General features: G+C 31.4%; 1 protein-coding gene across 2 annotated transcripts; it reads right to left on the reverse strand.

Annotated features, from left to right (window-relative positions):
* Window positions 1-386: 386 nt before the first annotated feature.
* On the reverse strand, window positions 387-18211 carry LOC116770363 (G-protein coupled receptor Mth2-like). 2 transcript variants are annotated; one of them, XM_061527811.1, is made up of 10 exons: window positions 17488-18211; window positions 10382-10553; window positions 7241-7432; window positions 4202-4280; window positions 3035-3070; window positions 2697-2878; window positions 2246-2417; window positions 1648-1833; window positions 964-1092; window positions 387-782 (listed from the first exon to the last, which is right to left on the reverse strand). In XM_061527811.1, coding segments are annotated over exons 1-10 (1581 nt in total). In that variant the 5' UTR covers window positions 17920-18211; the 3' UTR covers window positions 387-781. The 2 variants fall into 2 exon arrangements, with proteins under 2 accessions (XP_061383795.1, XP_032517704.2); XM_032661813.2 differs by lacking the exon at window positions 3035-3070.
* Window positions 18212-19308: the final 1097 nt, after the last annotated feature.

A 19308-nucleotide genomic window follows, 5' to 3' on the forward strand; every position in this document is an offset into this window, starting at 1 on the left:
ACTGTACCTTATACCATAGACAAAATTTTAAACTTATGACTTCAAAATCAGTATAGATACTATCTGCATTCGTAAATAAAACTGACATTAAATACAGAAACAAAATGTTTTATAAAACAAATAAGTAAAGAGACTATGTAAGAAAACTTAGGCTTTTTAATCATATTTCTCAGTTTCTAAGTGCTAGATATAACTATATATTTATTTTAATTTAAATTACCGTTTTTGTTCTCATAGTTTTTAATCTCTATTAGCGAAATCAATTCGGAATCGTGAAATGAAATCAACAGACATAAATATTTGGCGTTATTAGATTTCATTTTAAATATCTATGGGTTTGGAAATATTAAAGAAAAATTTCAAAGAGGAAAAGCAAAACAAATCTATTTAATATCTAATTATTGTTTATTTGTATAAATATTTGTATACTAGCCACTTATAATGTTTTAGTTTTTTTCAGAGTATTATAATTTTGTGGTATAAAGAAGGAACAGTTTTGTAGGTACGCCTTATTTTTTTTCTTACTATAAAAAAAAAAAAACGGAAAATAAATTTATCAACTTTATAAAAACTTTAGTTCTATTATTTGACGTTATAGACGAAACAAAAAGTCCTTAATTTAAATTATTATTCACATTCAACAAGTACGTCGACACAAAGTAATATCTTAATACTAATTTGTTCTTTAAAATTGACTAGCAGAAGACAGTATTCATTTAATGCTACCTATAAGTAGTTGAATTTTCAAGCTCAAATAATCTTTTCAATCCTTTAATTTGTATCTGAAATAAAAGAAATATGCGTTAGAGTGTAAATTGCCATATCCTAAATATCCTTATATAATATATTTAATTATTGAACAATAAGACAAGAAGTATAACGATTTTATTTATAAAAAATAATCTGAGGACTATTGTTCACAGATGGTAGAAAGGTAAATATTAAAAAATGTTTTTTCAATACTAGTTCATGTCCTTTAGTCGTATGGCTGTTTCGTCTGTGACGCGTGTGTCCTCTGTTGGTGCCGAACTTGAGCGTGTGACCCATTTGCCTGAACCTTCCGGCATTGGCATGCCGCGAATGCTACGGAATCTGAAAATAATCATTTAGGTTATAACAAAACAGGTGACACTGTTAAAGGAAGCCGTACAGCTTACTTCATCTTTTGACATTACAGAAAATTAACTGTCGAACTCAAAGTTTGTATTGTGTACATACATCCATAATATCTGCTGTTTAATTTAACACGAAGAACTTTCTTTAAAAAGGAATGTAAATGTCGGTCTAATTTTATGTAAAAGAATAGTTTTTGATGAAACCGTACAGGTACCGTAGGTTAAACATCCGAATTACACATAGGCTATATTTTATATCAGAATTCAAGTATAATTCTCCATTATCGAAGGATCACAATGTATCAGTCACTTCATATAAAGTACGTTTGTGAGTTCAGATGAACCAGACTATAGCTATCACTGCGGGTTGATTAACATATGTATTTATTGTTTAAACATATTTCATAACCTCTCTGAACCCAATTAAGAGGTCCACTTGAACGAAGTAGAGGACAAAAAACTAATAAAATAATTCATACGGCATTGTTTTTCTACGTGCAAGTAATTAATAAAGATGTATACATATACGTACTTTTTGCGAATCAAGTTCCGAACTTTTTTCTTCCACACGAAAATAAAGAATATGTAGACGCCCAGCGCTATGTTACATAGATCGACCACAATCCAGTACCAGTTAGAGCCGCCCACAGCGAAGCTTATCACCTCCACGGTCCAATTGACGCCCATAACCACGAACAGCTTCAGATATAACCCATACCTTAAAAATTGTATATCATTTTAAAACTATCTTTTATAAATTATGTAGAACAAAAAATCCGTCATCATGGAGAGGTTTTAGTAATTCTGGGATTTCATGTGTTATTTATATTTTTAATAATTTGTTTGATATCTTAACAGATGACTCCCCCTGTAATCTTATCCTGAGTTTAACATCATCAAAGTAGGTAAACGCAGTTTCTTGATTTTCATTCATAAATATACACACGTGATATTATCCACACACTATCCACTTATATGAATAAAAATCCTAAATGTTTTACAAGTATATCGTACAAATGTTTTACAAGCATATCGCGTACTTGCTATATTATTTCTATATAAATATAATTTACAGTCGGCTAAACTACTTTTGTTGACTTTCATATTAATATGTGGTGTAAAAGTTTTACCTCTGTTTATCCATCTTTATTTTGTCACTGCGAGATGATTCAGAGCCTTTCAGAATAGCTGTCTCTTGCCTGATTGACCTTATCCTGTAGGCGGTGACGGTAAATAATGTCGCGTTGCACACCACTAACACGAAAACCGGTGTAAAGAAGTACACCAGCTCGCTCAGCCAATCTATAATATAGGTACTATTGTTCAACGTGATTTCTATAGTTAGAACCAAACATATCGATAATATTTCTTGCTTTACCTAACAGCTTATACTACGCTTATTTAAAGGCTTCGTAGGTTTACATTTAGACTTTGTAGGAATATAATAAATTCATATTGACTAATAAAAACATGGAACGCATTTAGATGACTATATATAACCGTAATTTAAACTGATTAAAGCTATTTGTGATCTAATTTCATGGCCAACAAACTGTGGGTTTCGGGTAATTAAGAGCACACCGTCAAACCAGCATCGTTGGCTGCCGAAGCCGGGTGTAATGATGTTATCTGGTATTTCTTTACTGAACTCCATCCCGATAGTGATAGCTGTTAATACTGCTGGCACACCCCACGCGTAAGCTCCGTAAGCGAGAAATCTTCTCTGGTCTCTGCGTTTGTTAGTACTCCCACCGCGATAGCCACTGAAAAATACGATTAAATAACAAAGTTATAAATATCATCTCATAATAAATTATACGAATAAAGGTACATAAGTTAAATATGTATTAACATTGTGTTATAATCTTATATAAATAACTTTTCATGTATTCTTCAAGAGTATATTGTACTCAACCAACCTTGCGGCATGAAGAGTGGAAGACAGACTTCCAATCCTTGTTATGCATGGACATAAAGTGTTACATGAAGCGTCTTATTTATTATTTTTATTATACCAACTACAAACACTCATTCAACTTCTACACACTACGCATGTCACTAGATATAATTAGTCATGCTATCATCTCTCGCCATGCTAGTAATTAAAGTAATTTAACACTTTGAAACACCATTAAAACAAAACGCTAAGTATAACTGACAAAACACAAACATTTACTAAAAGTATTCGTTGAGCTTATTTCTCATAACCTACATGGTTATCTACATAAAATATACCTTCTTTTTTATATGGATTCATTATCTAAGGTGGGACTTACATTATAAAGTTGCATATTTATATTTAGTTTAAATTTATTATATGTTCAATAAATAGATTTCAAAAGCTAAATAATACCGAAACCACTAATGCAAACTAATTCAAGCGTTCGTTTAGTTTGTACTTGTACATAGGGCTAAACGAGAATTGTTTTTAATAGGGTTCAATATATAAGAATTATTAAAATAACTACTATGCATGTAAAACGTATAAAAGATTTATGTTTAGCGAAATGAATTGAAAATTGGACAATGTTAGCCATGCCGGTATTAAGAACAACGAATTTAGGTATGGCCTTTCTACACTACTTGCGAAGGTGTTTCGGAAGTTATTCGAAGATATCAGGGTAGTGTTGGACGCATCAAACTGGTCCAAAACAGTTGAAACTTCCTCTACTTAATCGAGCTCAACTTCGCAAGTAGTGTAGGGGCTTAAGACCTACGGGTTGATTCTGCCGCTATGAGGATCAGGTACGACCGTTCTGAAATCCACAACCATCATCTAAGGTTCAAAAACCAAAACTGTGCACTTAGAACCCACTACACTATCCGAGGAATGAGATAAAGTTCGAAGTTATAGCTTATATACCTTCGAAACCCGAATCTTATGAAAGATTAACGGAAAGATAGGAACCGAAGCTGAGAATTTAGAGATATGTTTAATATATTCCACGGATACTGTAGCGGGCGATAGGAATTAAAAACGAAGGAAGTTTTTGAAATTATTGCGATCTTCACGGATTTATTATCTATTATCGAACACAATCTATCCGAACAAATGCAACAAACCGTTACTATGCAAAGATACCAACCTGAAAGTCCTCCAAATGTCGTAGCACATGACATTCAGCCAAAAAAAACTGGTTTGGAAAGCGAAGTAAACGATGAAAGCTGAAAAAACAAAGTATTTAAATTCAAAGCTGTACGTACATATTATAATTATCCATGTCGAGGTCGGAGTTTGTGTGTTATTTTCTTAACCAACGAAAAAACGTTTACTTGAACTATTAAGAATTTGTGTTTAAATATGTATGGTTGCGGAACAAAGCAAAACAATTCTATCGCCATAAAACACACGGAGAATTTCCAATTATAGGTAATGGGAAACATTACGTATGTAGTGTGACAATACAATATTTTACAGAATAAGTTTAAAATATAGTACACACTAATGATAATTGAAAAATGTTTAAATGAATAATAATATATTATATATTTATGTTGAGGTTGAAAGAATTAATCGATTTCTTTTGTAGCCTTGTCGGTCTGTGTGTGTCTGTCGGTCGTATCGTAGCCCCAAACCGATTTTGATGCGATTTTTTCTTTCAAAGCCTGTCTCCTTGGAGCGATTCAGCTGTGTCTGTTATTGGTCAATATCAGTAGAGCGGTGTAAGAGTTTCAGCTCTTCCAAAATGTAATTCATCTTGGTGTATTTACTCCATTAAGAGCTTAAATTGTTGTTATATAATCATTAAGTAAGAATTATTGCGTAGGGATTTTTATTAAATAAAATAAAGTTTCTGTTTCGGTGATGTTCGCTCGGTTTGATCGGGAATTCATTTCATTTTTATATCATATCATCGATCGTCACTCATCGCTGTTTGATGTCTGTGACCCCTTTACGGTTTTAACGTAATAGTTTTGTATAATCTATTTAAAGATATTTCTAACAAATAAACATAGCATCTGAACAAAGATATATTTTTAATTTGAGAATATAAATAGTTGTATTTTAAATGTTAACAGATTATCATTAATATATAATTTGCTTAGTAAGAGTGTATTAATCCTTGTTCAGTTATTTTAAATCAGTTAATGTTTTTAGACTATGTTTTTAGGATAACTACGCAATTTTATTATTTAACTCACGGGCAGACTAAATCACGTTTGCTGTAAAGTGTAAAGTAATCAAAACGTCGGCAAATTGTAAAAAGAAAATAATAAAACCGCGTAGATATCGGAAAAACAATTTTCATCGTAACTCACTCGTTTATTTAATTCGAAGTAGTGTCAGGTACTCATTTAAATCTATTTTAAGTTTGAGCATTTATTAAATATAAAATACTTTAAGCTAAACTTCACCAAAAATTAAAAAACTTAAAATAAGTCTATTATGGAGGTTGCTGTCTTCGGAAAATTGGGTATTCGCTATTAAATTTCAAACCGACGATTTATAGTCCGATTTAAAATGTACTATATACAAAATTTTATGTATGTAAATTGAAACGTATCTTGGTTTAAAAGAATCTGTAATCCGCTTATATAGTTCTGGAAAAACATTGCTTAATAAAAAAAACTGGTGCATTACGAGTTAAAATGAAGCTTAGTTATACTTAATTCAAATTACTGGCATACTCGAATGTCGCGTGGATTAAAAAAAAAACAATGACAGATACAGATTATACAATGAAAATATGAATAAAAAATATTACAACCTATCTGTATCAATAAAACATTACAGTAATCACCTTTAGTACGTTTTTTTACTTTGTATATTTTTCTTACACAAAGACAATTTCAACCTTATTACTTCATAAACCATCGTGTTGTTTAAGATTTCAAAACGTAAAATCCGTGTTCAGTTAATTAAGCAAATATCGGTTTAGTGTGTGCCATTACTTAGAGTATTAATGGGTGTGGTATGTCTTCTTACGTGTAAATTTTAATAATACGAACATGAATGATTTAATACTCATGTCATCTTTCGTGACTAACGGACGTGTTTTGTTTTTCCAGTAAATATTTAAATTCGAATTTAACCTTAGTGACATTTACATAAGATTTTTTTTATACAATGTGTTTAATATGAAATTATGACCAATATAAGTATTCTTATTGTCATACTACGACACATAATAGTAACTGTGGATGACTCATCAAATTTAAAACGGTTTTAGCTAACATTTATTTCTTATTTATCTTTTAGAAAAGAAAAATTCTTAGCCACTGCTATTATTTACATTGAAATATATTGATAAAGTTGCAAATGACAATTATCTGTCATGTTTTTAGTATGTCTCTTAGTATGGCTCCACTTGTCAAATACTGTCGTTAGTTATGTCAAGGTATGTATATTATGCCTTCTAATTTGCATACAAAATTAGATTAATGAAACACTGCCTAAAAAGTTATTATAACTTTAAAATAGTCACGTTTTAAAAAGTAAATCTTAGTGAATACTTATAGTTTACCTAGAATATCGATTGCTTGAATCTAAAATTTATTTAGTTCGAAACGATAACGTGGAATAAGTTTACGATAAGGAGACAAACGTTTGGTTGTTATTACGGATCAAATTATTTATTATAGTTTTTAAACATAGGGAATAAGTGCATATTAAAAAACGCTTATTCATGTCCTATCAGTCATTAATTCAAATAGTTGCAAAATTTTTGAAAGTTTAAATAAAACTAAAACGAAGTAAACTTTTTGAAATATGAGACACTTTAATTCGTTTTTCCGTAGATATGATGACTGTAATATAATGAAAACTATGTCAAATTTATTAATCTATTGACAGCAAAATTATAGTTATTCATATATGTTGAATTGTAGATACATTCAATTTCACACTCGAGTATGACAGCAATCTTTGAATGACTGAATTATTGAGAAATTGTACACTATTTTTACTTTGTTTTGTGGCACTAAGAGGAAATCTGTTAAAAATATATCATGCCTACGTAAAAAAAACTTATTCAAATTAAATAATAATGACACATAATTACTATTAACGCAACAATTTTATGATCACTTAAATCAAGAATGTTTAATATGAAGAATGACATAAAACGAGTAAGTAAAATTACACTAACGTGTGTTCTTTCACAAAAAAATGATGTATTTCTTACCGATTGTATAGCATCCCGTCATTTCTACACCAATTTTTCCAGTGTGAAACTTGAGGTAGGCGAGGAAGGGGTAGGCTACGATCAGTCCTCCACAGTAAGCCATTAAGCACATGCCATGAAGGTTCCTTAGGTCTGGTATAAAGGCGTATACCAGAAACGTAGCTAACAGAAACGGTACCGACAGCACTAAACCTGAACAAAAAAAAAAAACCTTGTATCAAACGGAACGAATTCATTTATCGAATATTCATAGTACAAATTAAAACGGTACGGAAAAACTAAAAGGTGATCGCAGCTCCTGTCAAAGCAACGAGAAAAAACATTTATTAACAACTTGAAAGGTACCTAATCAAAATGTTTTCAAAAATATTCACACAGATATAGTTATAAAATTTTTATTATCAGAACTTTTCTCATTTATGAAACTTTTCTTATTACTTACTGAAAGTGTTATTTAAATAAAATATATCTATAATGTTTTTAACAGCAACATCAGAATTATTTCTGAAACGTGTCGTTTTTTTAATTATTAGCTTTGGTGGTTAGCTGCCATTAGGCTTTTGTCAACAACATTTCATCGTCAATTAAAAAAATCCATACACATCTTCTTTTTGTTCAATAAAACGTTTTTACTTTAAATAAATTTCAAAACACACTTCCATTGTGTGTTCTTGGATTTTTATTTAATAAATGTAAGAATTCTTAAATATTTTTAATTACGTCACCACACAATAATTCATTCGTTTATTTTCATCAACACACGCCTAGTGTTCCTCAAACCGACGCGACTCAGACAAATGAATGTTCAAGTTGCAGATATATGAGGGAAATAAATCGTTTGTAATCCATACACCTCCGACGAGGTACATCAGACACATCGAGACAACGTTCCCTTTTACCTGATACCCATTTACGTATATTAAAACTATCTACTGAATAATTCTTCAATAAAAACTTTCCCTAGTTATTTTGGAGACGAAAACTTTTATTTATAGGATCGTTATCTTTCGTGTCCGTTATAACTTTTGAAGTTCCTATTTTATTTTTAGCAGAACCTAATTCAATACATAAGATCGGCTATTTCAAGTTTTTTGGAGTAGGAGAATGCACATCACTATTTTATTCCAGAGATTCCCTCCATTTTGTGCCCAAATAGATCTATGTCTAGATTTTAAAATAATTATAGCCCCAAAGTACATAACTCTCCTACAAAAAACTACTGAAATATGTTTAAGGTTCTTTGTTACTAATGTAACATTAAAAAACTCGTTCTTATGAAAACAATCTGTTTCTATATTTAGGAATTATTTCTTTAGCTAATCTCAAGCGGTATAAACGCTAACTATAATATAAATAAATTTACATTTGTTACACATGACATGTAACAATAACATTGAAGTGTAACAAGCCCCATAAATATTGACACAGGTGTAGCCGAAAATGGAATTTGTTTAGAAGCTTCGAGCATGTGTGAAACATCTTAAGTATGAAACAAATAACAGCGGTGCTTCAAGATTATTACTCTTAGGACAGTATTAAATATAGTAAATAAGAATTGTAGTTCTTCAAACAATCCACCCGTGTATACCTACGCGTTTGTTTGTTATTTTTACGCAATGGACCAAAAAAGCTATTCGGAATATATCAATATATCTTATTATAAGAATATTTTTTACTTTTTTAGTCGTAATTGCACATCCAGTTCATCAATTTATATTAAACATGTTTATGAACGTAATTATAAAAAAAAAATTACAAAGAGTAAAATTATTAAACGAAAACATGGGATGCGAAACATGTGGTTCAAGAAGAGTTATGTTCCATAAAAAAATTACGCGTTGGTGTTTATTCAGCAATATATTTTCACATACATCATAAAGGATCGCTTTCGTAACAATATCTTTTACGGTTTATTCCTTATATTAAATTTATTAATATCGTGAAACATTTAAACTAAATTAAACTTACGGTTATCTTTGACTTTGAAAAATAAGATGATTTGTATTTATCTATACATATATCTCATAAAAATACCGCAATATTTTAAATGCTAAAAATACCAACATATTTTTTTTTGTCCCAAATTCTGTTTAAACACCAAAATCGAGTAGGTAGGATATGACAATACGATCTTTTTAGCAGGACCAATATTGCAACATTGTCAGTGTTACCCTTTTGAATGTCAAAAATATTTTTCAAGACACTTTTTATTTTCTTCATAGAAATAGAAAACCTTTTTTTGCCACCAATATTCTATTCTAAAAAGTGTTACGGTTAACCGACAAGGTTATCTTTATTCAACAAATTAATTAAATAGTCTAAGCTCTGCTTTAATTTCCCAAAAACTTTATTAATGGCAACACATTTTTTAATATCGCTCAATATACATATGTTGTTTCTGTTAAATTTTAGCGCCCGTTAATATTTTATGGGAATGTTTTTTTTATAAAACAATAGGTTTGATTGTCTAGTGAGTGCCAATAAAATTTAAACAGTAAATTTGCGCTTAGAGATTGCGTCAAATGTCGGTTAAAAGCCGAATAAACGAGCAGTATGTAAACAAATTATTTCTATACTTTGATATAAAAAATATTATCAGTTTTAGAAGAAGGTATTCATTTAACAAATACCGTATTTTAAGATAAACGAAATCTATCCATTTCCAAAGATATCAACAACGTCGTCTATGCAGTGTAATAAGTTATAATTAGTTGGTTTATCAACAAAACCATAAATTATTTAAGATGGTTTCATAAATGAAAAAAAATATGAACAAAACACAACTCCTTTACGTGTATGTAATGGAAATAATAAATGTACCTTCTTATTTATTTCTGTTAAAAATAGAATTTATCCCTACTAATGTTTATATGGTAATGGTAAGTAACTGAGAATGATTACAAGAATGGGGATTTATTTATGTTTGTTACTCCACCGTACAATATGTATAAAAGAGATTTTAAATATATCTACCATTATGAGAATAACAATTTTTTTACCACCATTAATTGTTTAAATCGATTTTCTTTTGAAGTAAAACCGATCAATTTTTGAATGTGCTCACATCATTTAAAACTATACTATAAAAAGCAACGACATAAATAGATAAATATGTATTGACATAAAATATTGTGGTCTTACCAACACCGTATGCGATGAACAGAAGTCGGCTGTCACTACTATCATCTTCTTCTGGGTAACAGACACCAGCCATTAATCTCACTGGAGCAGAATCCTCGAACATATCAAGACAGTAACGCGAAGGAACATGCCATTGCGGAAGTTTGAAGGCTATCTCTAATAATGTCCCATTCTGAAAACGACAAAAAACTGATAAAAACCAACAGATTTCCTTTACAATTTTCACGCCCCAGAACTCCACTCGTATGTAAAAATTATCGGAATCAATTTAATTCTAACAAAGTATCTACTCGTATAATTTTATTGAACTACAGCCATAATCTTCATTTTTTTTTTTGTCATAATTTTAATATTGAAGAGAATAATCCACAACACGTATACAGTTGAACATTGATTTTTGTGCTTATTAAATTACATATATTACATAATATTTATTAATTCAAGCTATATACCGCTTTATATAACATAACGTAAATTATGTTTGATCTTTTAAATTAAAATAATACTACGAGTGCTATATTTTTTGTTAAAACTACTTACTCCAAATTCACATCTCGTCTCCCCGTGATCACGGTTGCTGAAAATTAACCGAAACGTCGGGAGTATGTAGTTTTAACGAAAAATAAAGCACGCGTATAAGGTATACCCAAAAAATATTAGTTTCATTTAAATGAATAAAACTCGCGAAAGTCTTAGATAATATTATATTTGATGTTAAAATTATAAATAATTGTATAGAATAATAAAACATTGAAGACATTAAAAGTCGTATCGCATAACAAGCGTTAGAAACAAAAGTTATGCCAACATAAATTTATAATAAAACAATATTTATATCCACAAATGAATTTAGAGCAAAAGCGTTTCATTCCCGCAACGTATCGGCAGCTATCGGCAGCTGTGTATTAGCAAGAGACCCAATTTGTTTTAAATAGAAATGACTTACTCAGGCTAAAGCGGAAAATCTATTTAGAGGTCACTTTAGAACCGCAACACTACTCGACCTAGTATAAAAATTTAAATGTATGGAATTGTAGTCAGTCCATCTGAATTTTTATAGTAACTGGTTACAGCCCCCCAAGAACCCCCTAGGGTCTTGAAGTACTGATATATCTTTAACATATTTAAGTTTGGTGAGTTTAGAACTCTGTATAAACATTCAATAAAGGTCATCGTAACTATTATCCAGGACCCCAACCACTAAAGTTATATGTGATTTTTCAATGTTTTTTTTAATCGTCCTGATAATTATTGACTGTCATTCCACTTGTTGGCTTATAGAGATGCCACCGTAGCTGGTAAACGCGCTATTTCAGTAATAGCCTATGCAATTAAGCTCTACAAGCAAAATTATAGCTTGAAGGAAACACAGACACAGGGAAACTTAAATTCTTTTGCTGTACTCATGAAGAAGTAGGAAGGGGAAGGGATGAATGTCTTAAACCTAAGGAAGATGTCTTCTGGGTGTCTGGTTGTCCGATGATAAAAATACGTACCATCATCCAGAAGGTAGAAAATTTGTGAACGAAACTTTGAATCTTAACGAATTAAATAAACTTACAATATCTGTAGGTATGTTTAAAATTTAATAATTATATAGATTAATAATATGTACGTGTTCCTTATAATTATTTGTTAATTTCAACTCAGATAAATAACACATTTACTTTTCTGTTTTTCTCTCGCTGCGTAAGTATATATTTTTATTACATCCTCAGAGAGTGATAGCGGGAAACATATGTTATCACTAAGCTCGCATATCGTGCTTTAAAGTTTTAACAATAGACTTTTAAAAACGCCATATATATAAAAAAAAATATTTACGAAGGTCGAATAACAAATAACAATGTTATCAGTAGTGACATAACTTTATGTAAAACAAATGGAATAAAACTTAAGTTATCTCAATTTATGTATAAAGACTGAACGAGAAAAGGAATTATTTCAATTTGAATATATGAATAAAATATTTAATGTACATATTCATGAGTGCTCTTAATCATTAATACAAATACATGATTTCAAAGCATATGGTAAAACTCAACCACACAACCGAGCCGGCTGTGATAATAAATAAAATATAATAAGAATTAGGTAGGTATTTGTAATTTTGTTTGAACTCCGCCATTTATAACTATTAAACATGACTTGTGTCTAATAACAAATGTTTGTTTTGTTAAACAAAAGAATTCTTTCAACGTAGAGAGCAATGAATATGAAATAATAGAACGTGATACATTTATATGCATGCACGAGATTAGTTACGCTTTGGGTTTTTGGGAATTAAATAGGTTTTGACGAAATCACTGCCTGTGAATAAAACTAGTATTTTCGTATTTGATTCGCGTTTTTCATCGTTTTACTACACACTAACAAAGTTCGGTTACTTTGCAGCGACCGTGATCACAGGCAGACGAAATGATCTCATTACAACTGCCTATGTTTCTAAAGGGATATGTTACTATAGATTTCGTTGGAAGGAATAAAAATACAATTTGACACTTTGGTTACGGGCGTCCGAATTACATTAAAACTGCTTTTATGTATGTAAGTTGTAAACGGTTTTCACAGTTGGGACGAGGCGATGAGTTAAAAAAAATATTTTTTCATTGACCAAACAACATTCAGAAGTTAAAAACGCTCACATCCACAAAATTTTGTATATAAAACATCTTCAAGCGTTCAATATTATTTTATAACTTGATTTATATTTTCAAAATTATAACAAACTATGGGGTTTTCCAATAGGGACGCTTGAACTTTGACAGCTGATTGCGGCCATGTTGTTTGAGTGACAGCTGTCAAATGCAGTGTGTTATATTCATTCCGTCCTCCCAAACCACCATGGCAGGTTACAGTGTCGAGCAGCACGTGCAAATCATAAAATTGTTTTATGAAAATGGGTCTTCAGTTCGAGCAACGTTCCGCGCACTTCGCCCGTTTTACGGTCGCGATGATCGTCCTGCCGAGTCGACTATCCGTCGATTGGTGGACAAATTCGAGTCAACCGGGTCAGTTAACAATCAGCCGGTTCCCGTGCGTCAACGTAACGCGAGATCTGCCGAGAATATCGCCGCTGTGCGCGACAGTGTCCTCGAAAACCCGCGGCAGTCAATTCCGCGTCGCGCACAGGAACTCGGCCTTTCGCAGACGACAACTTGGCGAATTTTGCGTTGTGACTTGAGCCTGCACCCGTACAAGATCCAGCTGACCCAAGAGCTCAAGGTTAATGACCATAGACAGCGCCGTGTGTTCGCTGACTGGGCATTAGAGCAGTTGGAAGTTGACGCCGATTTTGGCAAAAAAATCATCTTCAGCGACGAGGCGCATTTTTGGATGAATGGCTATGTCAACAAGCAAAATTGCCGTATTTGGGACGAGACCAATCCACACGAGGTTCACCAAGTGGCAATGCACCCGCAGAAAGTGACTGTTTGGTGCGGATTTTGGGCCGGAGGCGTGATTGGTCCGTATTTTTTCGAAAACGATAATGGTGTGGCCGTCACCGTCAATGGTGAGCGATACCGGTCGATGATAACCAACTTCTTTTGGCCTGAAATCGAGAATATGGATCTGGACAACATGTGGTTTCAACAGGACGGCGCTACGTGCCACACAGCACACGCTACGATGGAAGTTCTGCACGAGCAATTTCTGGACATGGTCATCTCGCGCGGAGGCGACGTGGACTGGCCACCGAGATCGTGCGATTTGACCCCGCTGGACTTTTTCTTGTGGGGTTTTCTTAAGTCGCAGGTCTATGCCAACAAGCCGCAAACCACCGATGCCCTCAAAGTCAACATACGCCACGCCATCGATCAAATACAGCCCGATTTGTGCGCCAGAGTCATCGAAAATTGGACCTTTCGTGTGCGCGCCACCAACCGAAGCCGTGGCGGTCATTTGAATGATGTCATATTCCATACATAATGGGGTCGATAGACCTTCCAAATAAAAAAAAAATTTCGCAAATATCTTTCCTACATGTATTTTTTTTTGCATTTCAAAGATCAAGCGCCCTTAATGGAAAACCCTATACATGCTTATGGCAAAAAACTATCTAATATTTAGCCCAAGAGTTCTTGTTCCAAAAAGTTTACATATTTTTTCTGTTAAAATGTCACACTCAAATGAGTATATGGCTGGATTTATATCTGTAACCCATGTACATATATTCACTTAAAGACTAATCATCCGAGCAAAATTCTCATAAAAATGTCACAGCTACAAATATATTAAACACTGTCCTAGGATTTTCTCAGTTTGTTTTTTCTATCTTAATTCAAATGAAACGACCGTCTGTTTTAAAAATAACACGCTTTTGAAATCCTTTAACAAAGAGTTTAGAGAAGCCTAATTGTTACTCAATAGTGTCAGAATTTTTTTAACCTTATGAATATGTAAGACAAAGCAATTTTTCTCAACTCATTTTACAAAACAGGAAATATAAGAATTTTATGTGGTTCTATGTATGAGTATATGGTTCTTTCTTGGAAAGGATTGTGCTAGTGCAGCGCCATTTTAGTGCGCAAATATACTAAATAAATTAATTAAAAACGTGTTACAAGAGCTATGACTAAGAGAGAGAGAGAAAGAGAAGAGTATTTTTTCATTTTTTGCCCGTCAAGTCAAATACCAACCACAGCATAGATGTTTGAGGTATAAACATATATGCTCCGGTTTGTGTAAATAACTGTAAGACATTACTTAAACTAAACTATGTTAAAAGTAAACTGCAATTAAATAAATAATATGTTGCATATTAACTCTCCGGAGAGAATTTTTCTGATTTGGTCAAATGTCATCTCATAAGAATTTCTAAACATACATTATTTCCATATTTCTAATCAGCATATTTCATTTTAAAGTTTTACTTACGAGTTATCTTTTCACATCTTAAATATTAGGATAACTCATATATTCCTCGTTTGAAATCCTCAATAGTAACTGATAATTTTTTTATTTTTTCATGTGCATAACAAGACTAAAATACCAAATTAATGTAAGTAAAACAATGAATTAAAATGTTTTGATCTTATTCTGAAGGAACTTTAAGAATCGAAATTAAAATTGCTTTTACACGTTGCCGACGGCTAAGTAAATTAGACTTTGTAATGGCTACTTGGCTGAATGGCTTTATAATAAATGGCTGTCATTCAACCAAATGAATGTATGACATTCTGGCATTACATCAGTTACCTACCTAAGTGCATTGGTTCAATTAAGTAAACAGAAAATAAACAATAGATAAAAATAGATATCGTTAAAATACTTCTGTCCTATCTCATAAGAAGTAAAAAAAAACATATTTTCCATCAAAAGTTAACAAACTTTAATTCTAATAAAAGTTATCTCTAATTTAAATAATTTAGCTATGGTGTTTTAGTATCTAACTATAATCTAAATATTTGCTCATACTTAAATGAATAAACTTAAAAAAATTGCCGAAATATTTTTGTGTACGAGTATTTAAACAAAACAAAATTAATTTGATCAATATTCGCTTGTTATCTCTAAGTAATATCCTAAAATGGTTCTATTCTTCCAAAACAGTAACTAACGTACGTACTTACTTCGACACTAATAATATTTAAAATATTTATGATTACTAAGTATTTATATATAAATATGTATATATTAATTTTATTTTTTAACAGATAACACAAATATTAATACAGAGTAAAAATTGGTTACCACACCAAAACTATCTTAAACTATTACAGATTAAAAAACTTTTTTATATTTCTTTGCAAAGTTCTAAACTTGAGCGCTAAAGTTCCCATATATGAATCATTACTGAATAAATGGACAGTTCATTCAAGCCGCTTTTGAATTTGATCATTTTTACCTGCTACAAAACATTAATATTTATTAATAACACTACAAAAAAATTACACGTAACCTAATATACCTTTTAACTGAATAAATTAATTTGTAAAATTCTAAGGGAGTATTTGTTTTAGCGTAAATATAAATATACAAAACTAGTTACGACACGCTGTCTCCTAAGACAACAAACTGCAGAACTAAAATCAAATGTGTCACGGTCGAAATCTATAATTCCAAAGAAGACGCTTAAAATGAAAAAACCGGACGCACAGAGTTTTCCTGCAACAAATAGTCACACCTATATTTTTCTTGAAAGACCCAAAGACAATATTTGGTGGCCTAATTGAGACGTTGTTTTCAAAGTAGTGTCTTGCATCAATTAGCTTTATGGTGCCTATATTTATTTATTACCGTCAAGGTGATGGCATTCCGAATAGCCGCGCTTCCATTAGCTAGTAAATGGATTTATTAGTATTTACTGGTTAGGCAGTAAAAAATGTTTCTATTATATTATTAGAGTTTTATTTAGTTAAATACACATTAACTAAATTATTAAACTTAGAGAAAACTTTTTTCTTAGTTTTAAGGAGTAAGAATTAAAGTTTGTTAATTTTTGACGGAAAAAATGTTTTTTTTTTTTTTTATTTCTTATGAGATAGGACAGAAGTATTTTAACGACATCTATTTTTATGCCGTCAGTGTTTGAGGGTTACATAAAATTCTTGACATTTTATCAAAAGTAACCTAAATTATTACTTATATTTTATACACTTATTTTACCTACATATATGATCTTTCTGGCACAGTTTATAAAAATTTATATACTTTGAAATTTGTGTTAACCTCGAAATCTTTAACTGACCGATCTTTTATAATAATATCTTAGAATCTGAAAGAAACACAGGTTTGGCATCCGCGTTAAATTTCAAAAACATTACACGTCACCTATATGTTTATATTTTATGAAGCATTTTAAAAACTTCGTCAATAATACAAGTTTTATCTCGTATACAATTCTCTTGAAGATATTTATTTAGGTACTGATTCAGATAAGATACCATCGTAAGTGTGTGAGAATTGTGCGCTTACCGATTTTTAATTAACAGTTCCAATGAACTATGTACTACACTACTGTTTATACACATTAAAAACAATTCTACTATATTTTTCTGAATCATTGTTTTATAAGGAAACTGTTACTCATTGTATAATGTTGTGTTAATCAAAATTTGTGTAACAATAACTGAAGTCGTGATTATATTCATGAACATACTTACTTCTTGAAGGAAAATCTCTTCGCCGGCGTTATTAGAATCTACCAGATACTTTGGACATGACGGCAGATACATAAAGAAGAAATTCTTAACGGCTGTCCGGTTTGATGGGTCTCTTCCTTTAAATACTGGAGGATTGAATGGATGTACCACATCTCTATCAACATCAGTGCAGCTTCTATTGACATACATCTGGCCTTTGCCGCAGCACTTCCATAAGCAGAGACGACCAATACACGGGCAGCCGAAAAGATTCATAACACCATTATTATTCTCCTCGTACCAAGAACCACTGACATACTCGACCCCATCATGAATGATCGACTTATTCTCGTAAAGAACACCCTCTGTTATATTCACACTTTCTTGCTTGGTACATGGGTTTGCATGCACATATGACAATAATATCATACACAGCAGCACAACCATTTCCATCTTGATCGTTCATGAAGTCTAACAACTTCTTTCACTAAACAAATGTTGTTGTAAATTTATAAAATTGTCATCATGTAATCGAAACAGATTTGTAATGACTAATTTAAGAAATCTATCCGTAACGGCTTGTTTATCGCGGACAAGGTGCTCTTTATCGCAGTGCTCGTGAAGTAATTTGATGTATCATTTTTATAAGCTGATAAGAGATAAGAGCGCGGGCTTGTATTCAGAGCAGGAGGACGTCACGCTCGGGTAATTCACGCTTCCCCACTGAGGTTTAACGCTGGACTGCTATCCTATATTTCGCTAACACCGTCTGTAAACTTTACCGCAGGCGCGGTAATTCTTAACTCTTCATAAATTACAATAAACTAAGGCTCCCTAAACATCTAGATTACTAGATAATTATATTAGTGTCGCTTATTTATATGTCGCAAATATGGACATGGTATATACAGGAAAACGCTTCATTTTCCAGACGATTAGAGGCTAGCAGCTATTAAAAACGATTACTTTTAAAGAAGGTAATAATAAATATCTGAAAGGAGCTTTATTTATGTGGTTAATATATTGTACATCTAACATGGCGTATCATACGTACATTATTGTTAAGGTGCGGTTTCCTGACGTTAGAAGCTAATGACAATAAGTTTTCTATATTATTATATTAAGAGTTCTTAAGTAGTATTAATTGAAGAGTGGCATTTATAAGGGCGTGTATTGAGGTGAAATTAATAGCTATATAAATTAACATGAACGTAATCCAAATTATCCCTATTATCTTGATGAAGTAATAGAGTCCTTCCTATACATTAATGATTAAACAGTCTAATCAGATCGTAAAGTCAAATAAATATAAATACATGCTAGTTATTATTTCACTTTTATTAACTTTACTTCACCGAAGCGTTTTATTTTTAAATAAGCTGTAATTAAGGTCGTGCATGCACAGGGTCGAGGTCGACTATGGCATTCAACATAAAAGCTATGAAACATTTTACTAAAAGCAAGTTATGCGAACGTTTCCAACAAACGACTAAACTAATTTAAAAATCCTTTTTTTCATTTGAATTTGTGATCGAAAGATGAATTGTCCGTCCGATTGTGTATATTTGTCTATTAACATCTCAACTTAAATCTAAGCTTATCTCAAACGATAAATGGAATTGATTAAACATTAGAGAAAATGTGAATTGAATATAAATTTATAATAAATAAAATATCGTAATCTTTCTACTTGCAGTATGTCTCTCATTGAAAACCACTTCTTTTCCTTTAGGAACAGATATTGTTTAAAATATTGTAAATATCATAACTATTCTAAAATATAAAAGAGAATATAAAACTTAAAGTAGGAGTCATTATCTCTTTAAAGAAATTTAGCCAGTT

This window comes from Danaus plexippus, assembly GCF_018135715.1.
Source record: "Danaus plexippus chromosome 13 unlocalized genomic scaffold, MEX_DaPlex mxdp_15, whole genome shotgun sequence".
Classification (NCBI taxonomy): domain Eukaryota; kingdom Metazoa; phylum Arthropoda; class Insecta; order Lepidoptera; family Nymphalidae; genus Danaus; species Danaus plexippus.

What these genes read in the sequence shown, in the direction of transcription:
- LOC116770363 (XM_061527811.1), bottom strand. Translation starts at nt 17,919, where the DNA reads ATGGAAATGGTTGTGCTGCTGTGTATGATATTATTGTCATATGTGCAT. An exon ending in GACGGGATGCTATACAATCG is followed by an intron (nt 4,281 to 7,240) that starts GTAAGAAATACA and finishes TTGTTTTTTCAG; the next exon opens with CTTTCATCGTTTACTTCGCT. An exon ending in ATAAAGATGGATAAACAGAG is followed by an intron (nt 1,834 to 2,245) that starts GTAAAACTTTTA and finishes ACAATTTTTAAG; the next exon opens with GTATGGGTTATATCTGAAGC.